We start from the raw sequence: 13,283 nt of genomic DNA on the forward strand, positions 1-13,283 counted from the left end.
AGTCGGAGGAATGGAACCTAAGTAAAACACGGGAACGAAGATATAGGTAGGTAATGAATGAGAAGGCAACGAATGGCGGTGAAAATGAGATAGGGGGAATCAAAGACATCAAAACAACCGCCGGTTTGTTCTACATGATCAATTCAATTTAAAGCATTCAAATGCTGCAATGCAAGTCACGAGGAATTCGCGTTCCGGAGGATCCACCAAGGCCCGGTCAATGAGGGCAATTACCATACCAGAGAGTTCTTTCTATAACCAGATTAGTATACCGTGATCATACATCATGCCGCATCACTTGTAGTCCCGTTGGTAAGGGGAACTGCGTTGTCGTTATTCTTGGACGTAGCCCCGTTGGCGGAAGCAGAAGCATCATTCTCGGGACCATGAGCGTCAGTTCCATTGGTGAGCTCGATGGTGGGAGCGCCCTCGGACTTGAGATCCAAACCCTTCACACCGTCAGCACCTGTACCGGGGTCGTCCTCGCCAATGGCATCGGCAACGCCCAACGCAACACCACTGTTCTTCTTGATCTTCTTCTTGTTAGGCTCAGAGGGTCCAGCTTTTGCATTAGACCCAGGAGCTGAAGGTGGCAGTGGCCTCTTCTGTGGGCTAGAGGTTGGCCCGGGAAGACTTGACGACGGCGGAATCTTTCCAGACGCGGGAAGACGGGGTCGAGCCGCCATTGGCCTTTGCTTCGGTGGCAATTCGAGGTCTTCGACAAGGGGTTCATTGTTGTGGGCCTGTAATTTGGCGTTGAAGAAGGCTTGTACCAAACCAATCTGAGATGAGACGTTTTCGGACGTGATGCGAGGATATGAAGGAGGGGGCGTGAACACCGCGACGGATGGGGAGGAACTAAAGAATCCTTGTTAGCAGGGGGGGTTCGGGTGCAGGAGCAGAAAGCGTACCTTGTGTTTTGTGATTGGGCAGCATTGTACATCCTGTTCTGGAGAAGATGTAGCGGCACACTGAGCGTAGCCAGCCCAAACTCTTTGTCCAGTCCCAACTCTTTGAAACCGAAGAAATCTTCGTCGATATCCTCTGCAAAATCACCGCCAACGAATTGTTCGCTGCCATCCGCGAAGGCCATAGAGCCGTCTTCACCACCTTCTTGCAGGACAGGACGGAGGAGTTCAGAAAGAAGCGAGCGGAGGCGGTCATGCGCAGTGACAAGCTTCGTGCCCAGACGTTCAACGTCGTCTTTGATGTATGATTCCAGATCCTCAATATTAATGCCGACGGAGGACAGAGTGTGGAGCATCATCTCCGGCTCGGTATAAGCGCGCTTCCACTGCGACGCAGCCGTTGCTTCTACCGAATCCTCAACCGGAACCTTTGGCGCTTCCATATATGACTTTAGTGTTTCTCCGATCTTCACAAAGAAGTCTGAAGCCATATCCGTCGCGGCATCGATAGCTGTTGGCTGGTACTCCTCGAATCCAGCATGGTAGAACACCTTTGCGACAGAGCGCTGCAGTGCTGCCTTGCAAACCCACGGCGCAATTACAGGCCCATTGTCGTTCATGACATGAGTGTCGATGTCTCTTTCAGCAAACGACTCGGGATTGTATTTCTGGAATTGGTTTTGGTACATCTGCGAAGAGTTAGCCCGTTTGTTTCGCCTCGGCTAAGAACTGGGGTCCTACCTGGGATTGTAATTGCATCTGCTTGACGATGCCAATCTTTGAACAGATCTTCCTGGTTTCTTGCATTTGCCTCATATTCGCATCCATTTTTCGGGAAAGTTTGCTGTCCGGCTGCATAAATGATCCTTTTGGTAGAGTTCGTAGGAAGTCCTCGTTCGTGTCAACTAGATTTCCCTCGCTGTCTTCCTTCCACTGCCAATGATGAGGAAGATCTGGGATACCAGACATGACATCGTAGTAATCGGGGATAACTTTGTCCTCTTCACCCTCAATACCTTCAGCGAGCGTTTCACTAGCGGCAGCTGGTTCGATTGAACCAGGTTCATTCAGTTTGTCTGCCTCGGCGCGGACCTTTTCCTGGTTCTTTAGCCACCTCCTCATACCCGCTTTGGTACGAAGAAGGGCAGGCTCATCGGCATTTATTTTATCGCCTTTGAGAAGACGATGTCTTTCTGCAGCGATGAGCGCTCGATCCTTCTTTGTGACTTGCTTCCACACTTTATACTCTGGATCGTCGAGTTCTATACCAGGAGTAGCCAAAGCGCTAAGTGCGGTGGTTGGCGTTGCGAGACCATCGAGTTCCATGCTATCATTCTGTTCTCCTGACGCGGCAGCAACTGCTCCAGCGGGGTCAGACGGGGTCTGCGTCCCGGGAGGCGGCGGAGTTGCGAATCCATTTTGCACTCCTTCCAAGGGAATATCAGAGTCGGAGCGCACTGGTGCCGGAGGTTGGGACGCAGAGCCAGCAGGAGGTTCCGATCCACTTGGAGTGCTTGGGGCCGGGGCCGCACCCTTTTTGGATGATTTGCCAGGCGCTTTCCGACCTCTTGAGGACATTATAGGCTCATCATCGCTTTCATCCCCACCATCGAGCTCAGCCATCTGGAGTCGTCGTTCTTCAGCCTCAACCTCAGCACGGTCACGAATGACGATTTCCGGGATGAGAGGCACAAGCTTCTCGGTTTCCTTCTTCATATAAAGGGCGTGCTTCCGAAGAAAGTGTTCCGGGTTTGTGTTGTACTTGAGGCAATTGGCCCAGATGAGGTTAAGGTCATCTACGAAGTCCTGCTTCGATTTGTATTGAAGAGCCTTTAGCTTCTTCGTCATCGTTCCAAGATCCATCGGGTGTTTGATTACTAGAAATGGGTCAGTATTGTGGTAAAAGAGGGACAAGGTAGCTTACCTGAGTAGTAATCCGGGGCATCGCGCTTGTTGACACGAGTCAAGAAAGCAGTAGAGTGCTCAGTCATTGCTTTCAGTTCGCTAAGGACTTTCTCCGCAGCTTCGTAGAGCTCTTCCTGGCCGATCTTATCCTCGCTAGCCCACTTACTTCGGTTCTTGCGAACTTCGCTCATCAGACTGCGAAGATCTGCATCGGAGGCTTGGACCATGCTGCGCTTCATATCAATCCTTGCGATCAGGTTTTTCAGCGTCAAGCTTGACGCGCCGAGGTTGGCATTGCTCAGCGAGCCGTAACCGCTTGAGCCTGACGTTGCAGCAGGCCCGGCATTCGCCTGGCCGGACATCTCAGCCTCGACTTGTCGTTCAGACTCTTCCAGGCGTTGTTGGTCCAGCATCGCATCTCTATCGTTCTCCAGCGTGTAAAATAGGGTATGGAAACTTCGTTTGGCCGCCTCCTCGGTGGCCTTCTTATCTTCCTCTAGCTTCTTGCGGATATCTTCCAGGGTCTCTTTCTTTGCTTCCTTCGCGCCTTCCCCGGCTGCTGATATTGAGGTACTTGGTGGGCGACTCGGCGACGGCATGGCGGTAGGCTGTTGGGCAGGCGCGGAAACCTTCGGCGCAGGGGGTGCCGCATCCTTTTCGTCATCTTCATCGTCGTCATACTCGTCGTAGTCGTCATCATCTATGGTTCTCGCAGCTTTCTTGGGGGCAGGCTGAGCAGGTGCCGTTTCATCGGCGCGTTGGACCAGAGCTTCAGCCCCGTCGGGACCGGCGACAGCATCATCAAGCAGCAAGTCCTCTGCGAGCTTTTCGCCTGAAAACAGACCGTTTATTTTCGCCTCAGTACGATTATATAAGTCGCGGAATAACGCGATGCGTGGATCTTCCTCCGCAGCCGTGTCGGCCTCCGATATCAAATTGCCCGCGTGAGGACCGTCCGCGTCGACCGAACCGCGCATCTGGGGTGTTCTGGAGCCGGAAAAAAGTTTTGAAATGCCATTGGAGCTCCGCGCATCTAGCAGATCATCAGGAGGGCGAAGATGGCCTGGAGGAAGCCAGGCGTTGTGGTGGCCGAGCGACATGGTCGCTCCAAAACCCCGGTTCTGGGGCGGGCGAGGGGGCTCGTTTCTCCACGGTTATGATCAGGTTCGGGGAGGCAACAACGAGCGGGTTTGGGTGGTATAAAAATACATAGATAAAAAGTACAGGCGACAAATAAACGAAGTACGATGTTTCCAGGGCCCTAGAGGATGAAGCGGGCGCGGATTTGGATGGCAAAGACACGAGCGTCTGTACAGGGTTCTCTGCGCGAACGGACGAGGTGAAGTCAGGTCGGGGCCGTGACCAGCATAGACGGTCGCCGCACTTAGTGACCAACCACGCAGTTTTGAGGGCAGCAGCGTCGAAGCAGACCAGCACGAGCGCAAAATGATCAGATGGAATAATATCTCACATATCGCATGCCTCCAGAAGTCGCAATTTTTCTCGTATGTCGCCCTGCCTTTCAGACTGCTGATCTCATTGTCAACGAAACCAAGTGTTACAGCACACCTTGTGAATGAAACTGGGGCCCTTCATAATTATTCATAGATCTTATCCGCTTTGTATAATATGCACATGACGTGAACCGAACCACCACCACAGCCCCAGAGCTTCAGATAGCCCAAGCTGTCCTCATTGTTCGCCGCGACAACTACTTGGTCCGATTTCACCATGCGAATCCGATATCCTTTCGCAGGTATGCAATTACTCTATGGTTCCCCTCCCCGCGACCATATTATTACGGCATCGCAAGCGCTCGTCGATGCCTACACTGTACATGCAGCTCAAGCTTCAATCATGCTAACCACCCAACTCCAGGCGCCTTCGTCTTCCTCTTAATCCTATCCGCCTACGTCGGGCTCCTCCCACACAGCGAGAACCCAACCGTCCCCGCAAACCTCCAACCAAACGACAAGCTCCTCCATGTCGTCACCTTCTTTTTCCTCTCGCTCATCTTCTACTGGATCCCCGATACATCCCGCCGACGTACCCTCCACCTTACGCTCATCATCTGCACGCTCGCCCTGGGCGTCGGCTCCGAGATTGTGCAAGGCCTCCTCCCGAACGGGCGCAATTTCGACCCATTCGACCTCCTCGCCAACATCGTCGGCAGTCTCGGCGCAGTCGGGCTATGCAGCTGGTACCACCGGCGAATGCTTGAGCGGCGACGCAAGAACCGATTCGGGTCTTTAGGTGAGGAAGAAGATGGCGATGTCGAGCTTGGTATGGGGCCCCGTCATCGCGATGAGGACGGCCTCGAGCCCCAGGAATCGGGCGTCATGAATCTTGAGCAGGAGGTCGATAATTGGGATGAGAATGCTGTTGATAACTGGGATGAGGAGGATGATGATGCGAACGGGACCCTGAACAAACCGACTGCGGAGAGGGAGGATCACAAGGGGCCTGTTGAGGGAGGGAAGAGGAGCGCTTAATTTGGTCACCTCGCAATACTTCGAGTCTCCTCATTGCGTCTGCTCCTTTTCCATCTAGGGTCGGGTGCATGCTGAGGATCACCCGAGGCCAAAACAAAAATGTCATGGTTACGCGCCGCGACTCAATCAACTCTCCTCGACCCCATTCCTCCATCATGATCAATCTAATACTACGGCCAAACCGTCGTAACCACGATTCCTCACGATAGCCATAACGATACGACATCTCCGTCTTAGTTACGTTAGTTACGTCGAAAGAAACGTTTTCCTATTATTACTTGAGTCAATCCAACTCGTCTCTCCGCAGGTCTCCCTGCAGACCTCGTGATTGTCCATGTGTGCCGCTTGGCCTTTACGTATAGTTGGATGTGGTTTCCTTGTCTTTTTTTCTATGGCTTTCTAGCGTGTAAAGAGGTTCTAAAAGAAGTATGTGATGTGCTTTGCATTTGTTCCTGAGACAAGATAGTCCAGAGTAAGGGACATATTGCGGAAAGTTTGACACGAGCATAGCTGGCTGTGTGGGTGTTCAGCATATACATGTCTACACGCAGGCTAAATGGTCACGTGCAGAATATAGATCTTCACCGCCTACGCTATCACCGTCAACGTTTTTTCTGCCGCGAAATTTGGAAGATTCCCAGCAACAAGCATCACATAATGGCGCCGTCTTCACCGTCAGAAGCCCGATCGCGGGAACCATCAGTGTCGGCCGATGCCTCGTCGGACGGCGGAGCTCGTATAAATCAGGCTGAAGCCGGGGCCCGCGCACCCAAACGCCGACGTCTCTCCGAGTCCTCGAACGACTCCGCAGCACCCGCACCATTACCGCTCCCCTCCCTCTCGCGAATCAAGAAGAAGAGTACAGCACAGGCCGCACCTGCAGCGCAAGACAATGCAAACCCAGTCCTCATCAAGGATGCGCTCGAAATTGGACTCAATGCGGAGGAATCATCGTTCAAGGCGCTCAACGTTGCGCCGTGGCTGATTGGCTCGTTGACGACAATGGCTGTTCGCAAGCCGACTGCTATCCAACGAGCTTGTATCCCGGAGATCTTGAAGGGGAGGGACTGTATTGGTGGTAGTCGGACGGGTTCTGGTAAGACGATTGCGTTCTCTGTGCCGATACTGCAGAAGTGGGCGGAGGATCCGTTTGGCATTTTCGCGGTTATTCTTACGCCGACACGGTATGTCTTGCCTAGTGTCCCTTGAGCGTAGCTTTCATGGTGCTGATAATGGTTCAGTGAACTTGCGCTCCAAATTTTCGAACAAATCAAGGCGATTTCCGCCCCGCAGAGCATGAAACCTGTCCTCATCACCGGCGGCACAGACATGCGCTCGCAGGCTCTCGAGCTCGCGCGCCGTCCTCACGTTGTCGTCGCCACACCAGGCCGTTTAGCAGACCACATCAACACTTCCGGCGCCGACACAGTAGCCGGTCTCAAGCGCGTGCGCATAGTCGTACTCGACGAAGCGGACCGACTCCTCTCGCCAGGCCAGGGAAGCATGCTCCCAGACGTCGAAACATGCCTCTCATCCGTACCACCTTCCAACCAACGCCAAACCCTTCTCTTCACAGCAACACTCACGCCTGAAGTCCGCGCCCTCAAATCAATGCCCCAATCAACCGGCAAACCACCCATCTTCGTCACCGAGATCTCAACAGAAAGCAAAGACACGATCCCACCAACCCTCAAACAAACATACGTCCAAGTCCCCCTCACCCACCGCGAAGCCTTCCTGCACACCCTCCTATCCACCGAAAACAACTTCACCAAGAGCGCGATTATCTTCACAAACACCACCAAGACAGCCGACCTCCTCGACCGCCTCCTTCGCACGCTCGGTCACAAAACCACATCACTCCACTCACTCCTCCCTCAATCCGAACGAAACTCTAACCTCGCCCGTTTCCGCGCCAGCGCGGCCCGCCTCCTCGTCGCTACGGATGTCGCGTCTAGAGGTCTCGATATTCCATCCGTTAGTCTTGTAGTCAACTTTGATGTTCCCCGGAACCCAGATGACTACGTGCACCGTGTTGGACGAACAGCGCGTGCGGGGCGGTCCGGTGAGGCTGTGACGCTTGTTGGACAACGCGATGTACAGCTTGTTCTTGCGATTGAGGAGCGCGTCGGTAGGAAGATGGTGGAGTATGAAGAGGAAGGTGTGAATATTGAAGCTAGGGTTGCCAAGGGCACGACGCTGAAGGAGGTTGGGGCTGCGAAGCGCGAGGCTATGGTGGAGATTGATGAGGGGAGGGATGTGCTGGGAAGGAAGAGGAATAAGTTGAAGAAGGTGCGGTAGATATCGTTCTTGTTTTCATGTATTATGTATAGAGTACCTAGATTATACCACGACTATTTATCTATCCTTCTGAGAGCCATCCCGTATTGATATACTAAGGTACAAAGTACCAGCCAGCCTAATCTAAGCATACATACTCCAGTCTCCAAGAGCAAAACACCAACCGACCCAAATATCTAAATCACACCTGGAATTCAATTCCGTCCGCCCTCGCGAGTTGAATTTACGCCTCATACCCGAGCACCGGTATTCGTTCCCATGAGCTTTAGTAGCCCGTCAACGGCGTCTCCATCCCCTGTACATGCACCTGCACTTCTACCGTCACCATTACCCCCAGCACAACCCTCATCCTTCAGCGACGAAGATGGAGACGTCGCGATAGTAGCTTCCCTTGCACGTTGCTGAGGCCGATCATCATCAAACCGACCATTATGAGGATTCTGCACGCCCGAGTTGTAAGTTAGGAGCCTCTGCGTAGGAGACGCGGGCCTGGTATCCGTATCCGTAGTCGTCTCGAGCTCTGCACGTTCCGTCTGCGTTTGTGTCGGCGTTACTTCCTTGTCAACCTCAATCCGCATTATCTCCCTTTGATCCTCCTCGTGTTGGTGTTGAGTTCGAGATTGAGATTGCTGTGCTCGTGGTGTAGATAGCATGTTCTCGTTCTCATATTCCTCTTCTCCTTTCCCCTCGGCATCCTTCCCAGCCGTAGCTTTCCCCACCCCGTATTTCTGCTCTAGATGTTGTTGCAGCTGTGTTCCTGACCCGTATCCTGCCCCCTGCTCAGATGTCAATCCGGGCCCAAGCCCAGACCCAGACAACCGGGGACACTTCCGACTATGCTCTTCAAGCTCTGATACTCGTCGGTCGATTTGGGGGTCTTGGACGTGGCGCATGGCACTCTGGAGTCTGGTGCGGAGGAGGGTTGCTTTCTGTTGCTTGTTAGGACATGCTGCCGTTGATACATTGTTAAGAGCATTAAGAATTAAGACGGACGTACCTCTTGGATAAAGTGTTTGCGTGTTTCAGGGTCTAAGGGAACTGTTCGTGGGTTTGGCGACTCTGTTGAAGGTTCGTTGGGTGTTGGTCTTGTTGTTTGTTCGGGGATATCCATGTTCATCGTGTCTGGTGCCGGTGCTGATGTTGCATCTGCCATCGGAGCTTCATGCTGAGCTATCCGCGCCTCAGCGCGCTTCTCTTGAGCCGATAAGCGCGATGTAGCATCCTCCGCGTGCACTTGAGCAATTGGGCGCTTCTGGGCAATGAATGAAGGCGATGGGAGAAGTTGTTTCTTGGGAGACGGGGTGTGCAAGAGCGTTTGTTTGGTTGGTGAGCGTGCGGGCGAGAGACACGCGTTTGTATTCTTTTCGCCGAGGATTCGCCGGCCTTCTTTGACGGGGCTTGGGTGGAGGGTTTGATGGGACATTGTGGTTTGGGTTTGAGGAGTTCAACGGAGGGTGGAGGGTGGTTTGGAGAGAAGTAGAGCGTGCGCGTGAGGTATTGCGAAGAGGACCGCGGTAGAAAATCCCAGAGCAATTGTGCGTGGAGAAATGATTAGGAGGGAGATATAAGGGTATATAGAGGAGTTTGCGCGTCTGGAGAAGAAATTCCACGCGCTGAGTCCAGTAAAAAAGGGTGATGTTGGGGAAGAAGTCGAGGTAGACGCGTGGAGAAAAGACCGCGGAGTGAAGTGAAGCCATCCAAGTACAACGGGTACAGTGGGCGCATGCGGAATAGCGTGTTCGCCCACGCGTCGGGCCCAACGCTCCACAGTCAACGTTTATTATTTGAAGCAAGGGACTGAGGGCTTGGATACGAGTATACTTTGATCTTGCGATATATATTTGGCATCTTCAAGCTTCTATATCGATAATTCTGTGTATATCAGCACGTCTTAGATCTTTGTATATATTCGGCAGCCCACGTGCCGCTAGGATAACAACTATAAATATACTCCCAACATGGTCTATAATGCCTCTCAATGAATAGGTGTAGATGGGATACAAAAACCAATACGCGGTGTAATATTGTTATTTTAAAACGCCTCATATCTCCATATTGACTATGAACCATGTCCATCGCGTTGTTCAAGTTGTGTAGATCCATCTTATCGGGGGAATAAAAACCACATGGCATCATGAACCACGAGGAATGAAAATTCAACCTTCAAAAGAATGCAACACTACCTGTTTTGGCCAGAAATAATACCTTAGATTCCATTCAGTATGCTCAGGTCAGTTATTTGAGGCTCTCGTGCAGTAGTTCGTCCGGAGAGAGCTTCCCCGCATTTTGGCTCCGGCCTCGACCTCGACTCGTCATCTTTCCCTCTTTCCTTCTCCTCCTTGTTCCCTGCATCACTCACCCACCTTCATTATTATCTCGAGCCAGCGATCTGGAATCGTTGTCTCACCCCTTTAAACTAAGTGACCTGATACCGACAGTGTCTGGAGTAGATCTCCCGGCCCTGACTGATTGCGTCATCACAAACAACCGACTCCGACTCGGAGACTCCCCGGCAGCCTCCTCGTCTTCATCCTGTCTGTCTTGGTTACACCGGTTGCTTGGTTATACTGTACCTGACTAGACCCTAATCATATCGAAATACTTGTGATTCATTAGTGACACCATTTTATTCCCACGCGCCGCAATGCGACCGTCCTTAGCGGTGCTGGCCGCTGTCTTGCAGGCAACTGCAGGAGCAGCCTCGAGTTTGACTCCGCCAGTCTTGCCCTTGACTGTACGAAATCCCTACCTGAGCACCTGGCTAGGGAATGCCCGAGACGTCCCTTGGTGCGAATGGCCTATGTTCTACACCGGGGACCACGTGGGCCTTTCTTTGATGGCCCATGTCCCAAGTACTGGTGTGGCCTATCCCCTGCTAGGAAAACCCCATGAGACCTTCCCAGAGTATGTTCTTTGAGCCATATCAAGATCCAAACACCTGACAACTCCAAGGTCGATAAATTATGAATTCCCCACATATCTCGGAGCCAAATACGATGCATCGACGACAAACCTAACCTACAGCATTGATTCCAACACAAGCGCCCCCTCCAACATCACCGTCTCGTTTCTGTCTCCTATAACCCCAACATCGACTCTGCGGCAGTCGATTCCGGCTTCCTATGTCACCTTCTACGTCGAAAGCGAGGTTACCGTGAATGTGTTCATGGACATCGATGGCCGCTGGGTCAGCAAGGACCCCAAGAGCCCGATTACATGGCAGTTCGACACGGAACGAGAGACTCTTGACACCTCGTCAAACCTCCAGAGATGGCGTGTCCAAAAGGAGACCCAAATTCTTCTCGCTGAGGATCATGACCGAGCAGAATGGGGTACTATTCACTTCACCGGCCCTGTTGTTCGTAACCTTGCTGTGACACTTTCGACATGAGCTGACGAAATTAGGGTGTCCAATATCAGTCTGGAGCGGCTCCATCAGTGCGGAGAACATTTGCTGCACGCGGTTCCTTGACAAACGTCAACGATGATACCTTCCGGGCAGTCGAGGATCGTGAGCCTGTTTTCGCTTTCTCCAAGTCCTTTGTGCCTTCCCGAAAGGCAGGCGTCGTATACGACAGCGTCACATTTACTATAGCCCTAATTCAGGATCCAGTTGTGCAGTACGCATCAGCTCGTGGCCTGACCATGATGCGCCCGCTCTGGCAGTCCTGGTTTAACAGCACCGAGTCATTGTTAACATGGCACTACAACGATTTCGACAACGCGATCTCTCTAGCTGCCAACTATTCCCTTCAACTGGCTGATGATGCTTACAAGTCTGGTGCGCAAGACTACGTCGACATCGTGGCTCTCTCTGCTCGACAGGTTATGGGTGCAACGACTTTCTCTGGTACACCGGACGACCCGATTCTGTTCCTGAAGGAGATCTCTTCCAATGGAAACTTCCAGACAATCGATGTCATATTCCCAGCCTTCCCTTTCTTCTTGTATACGAACCCGCGTTGGCTAGCATATCTCTTGGAGCCGTTGATTGAGCACATGCTCAGCGGGCAGTATCCCAATAAATATGCCATGCACGATCTCGGGACGCATTTCCCCAACGCTACTGGACATCCTGACGGAAGAGATGAATACATGCCAGTGGAGGAGTGTGGTAATATCCTAATCATGGGACTGGCCATTGCGAATTCCATGATTTACGACAAAGATGCTGCTGCATCCTCAATCTGGTCAACAGAGGGTGAAGTTGTCCTTTTGTCAAATGAGAACGCTGGCTATTTCTCTCTCGCTGAACCCCAAACTCGCTTGGGGATTGATTACTTGGATGCCAAATGGGGAGGTGCGGCCTCCGGTCGTACTGAGGCTGCGAAATGGATCCAGAGGAGCTACAGACTTTGGACGCAATGGACCGAATACCTCATCGAGTTTTCCTTGGAACCCGCAAACCAGCGTAAGTCAAGACACCCCTGACACCGTAAGGGTAATACGATCTGACACTGCCCAGTCTCCACGGATGACTTTGCTGGCTGGCTTGCTCTTCAGACCAACCTAGCTCTAAAGGGCATCGTTGGCATCCGTGCCATGAGCAAACTGGCTGAAATAGGCGGATTTGAGGATGACGTCGCATACTACAAGGTAGTCCCCGTCGCCTGATTGAAAGGCTACCTACTAAACAGTGTTAGAACATCTCCGACACTTACATCGCCAAATGGGAGGAATTCGGCATGTCACGCGATGGCAGCCACGCCAAACTCTCCTACGACTGGTACGGCTCCTGGACAACAATCTATAACCTCTACGCCGATGCCCAGCTCTGCTTCCACCTGGAGGCCACACCCCTCGACCCGTCCTCACCCTCTTTCATTCTAGAAAGCGAAGGCCAGACGCGTCTGAAACCAAACCCTAACCACCCCAACAAGAAAACCGGCTTCGTCCCCCACCACATCTACACAAAACAATCAAACTGGTACCACGCCGTCCGACAAAAATACGGCCTCCCACTGGACTCCCGTCACCTGTACACAAAGACAGACTGGGAGTTCTTCGCCGTCGCTGTGGCTTCCAAGCCCGTCCGGTCTGAGATCCTCGAGTCCGTCGCGAAATGGGTCAACGAGACATCTACTCATCTCCCCTTTACGGATCTCCATGATACGGAGGGGACCGGCCATTTCCCGAACCCGACTTTCTACGCCAGGCCGGTCATCGGTGGGCACTTTGCTTTCTTGGCTCTGCAGCGCGCTTGTGGTGGAAATGCTATGGAGGGGTTGAGGTTTTTGGATGAGGATGCTGCTTCTTTCGAAGAGCAGGGTGGAGATGGCGAGGATTTCGCTAGGGAGGATCTGTGAAAGCTCAAAGGCTTGCGACGTAAGGCCTTTGCTACGCGTTTGCTAAGGTACTTGATGATCTATGTGTTGGCTTCTTAACCAAGATGCTTAGTAGTTTGAGAAATGTTAGTGCTGTTGTGATGCAGGTCAACTGGTCAAGTTGGTCAAGTTGGTCAACGAACGACCTCTATACCGGAATTATACTAGTGGGACAAGAATGCTCCGATAAAAAGCTCGAGTGGTCAGTGGTCACTGACTGGGTAGCTCACCCCAGACTAGCATGCAGGATTCCGTAAATCTGGGGTAAGCTGGACCTGGTACAGGCTCAACCTCGTGCTCAGCCTTACGGATCTAGTAACATCAATCCATAGCCTACAAAGTTTAAACCTACG

The 13,283-nt window shown here is 52.4% G+C and overlaps 4 protein-coding genes across 4 annotated transcripts; 3 read left to right on the forward strand and 1 right to left on the reverse strand.

The window, feature by feature from the left end:
• Positions 1–196: 196 nt before the first annotated feature.
• BDV17DRAFT_218807 (SAGA histone acetyltransferase complex subunit SPT7) lies at positions 197–4,140 on the reverse strand. Its single transcript, XM_073755557.1, has 4 exons — positions 2,833–4,140; positions 1,650–2,785; positions 912–1,597; positions 197–858 (listed from the first exon to the last, which is right to left on the reverse strand). The coding sequence occupies exons 1-4, from the start codon at positions 3,911–3,913 to the stop codon at positions 285–287; spliced, it is 3,477 nt and encodes a 1,158-aa protein (XP_073611152.1). The 5' UTR covers positions 3,914–4,140; the 3' UTR covers positions 197–284.
• A 404-nt stretch (positions 4,141–4,544) lies between these two features.
• Positions 4,545–5,305, forward strand: BDV17DRAFT_295532 (VanZ family protein; the record flags this gene model as incomplete). Its single annotated transcript, XM_073763079.1, has 2 exons — positions 4,545–4,569; positions 4,692–5,305. The coding sequence occupies 2 exons, from the start codon at positions 4,545–4,547 to the stop codon at positions 5,303–5,305; spliced, it is 639 nt and encodes a 212-aa protein (XP_073611153.1).
• A 1,002-nt stretch (positions 5,306–6,307) lies between these two features.
• dbp8 (ATP-dependent RNA helicase DBP8) lies at positions 6,308–7,988 on the forward strand (the record flags this gene model as incomplete). The annotated part of the gene is made up of 3 exons (XM_073760590.1): positions 6,308–6,489; positions 6,547–7,597; positions 7,944–7,988. The coding sequence occupies 3 exons, from the start codon at positions 6,308–6,310 to the stop codon at positions 7,986–7,988; spliced, it is 1,278 nt and encodes a 425-aa protein (XP_073611154.1).
• Positions 7,989–9,947: 1,959 nt separating this feature from the next.
• BDV17DRAFT_274909 (putative glutaminase) lies at positions 9,948–13,095 on the forward strand. The gene is made up of 5 exons (XM_073759169.1): positions 9,948–10,510; positions 10,559–10,964; positions 11,012–12,017; positions 12,072–12,202; positions 12,250–13,095. The coding sequence occupies exons 1-5, from the start codon at positions 10,251–10,253 to the stop codon at positions 12,910–12,912; spliced, it is 2,466 nt and encodes an 821-aa protein (XP_073611155.1). The 5' UTR covers positions 9,948–10,250; the 3' UTR covers positions 12,913–13,095.
• Positions 13,096–13,283: the final 188 nt, after the last annotated feature.

Source organism: Aspergillus undulatus, assembly GCF_047715775.1.
Source record: "Aspergillus undulatus strain CBS 261.88 unplaced genomic scaffold BDV17scaffold_70, whole genome shotgun sequence".
Classification (NCBI taxonomy): domain Eukaryota; kingdom Fungi; phylum Ascomycota; class Eurotiomycetes; order Eurotiales; family Aspergillaceae; genus Aspergillus; species Aspergillus undulatus.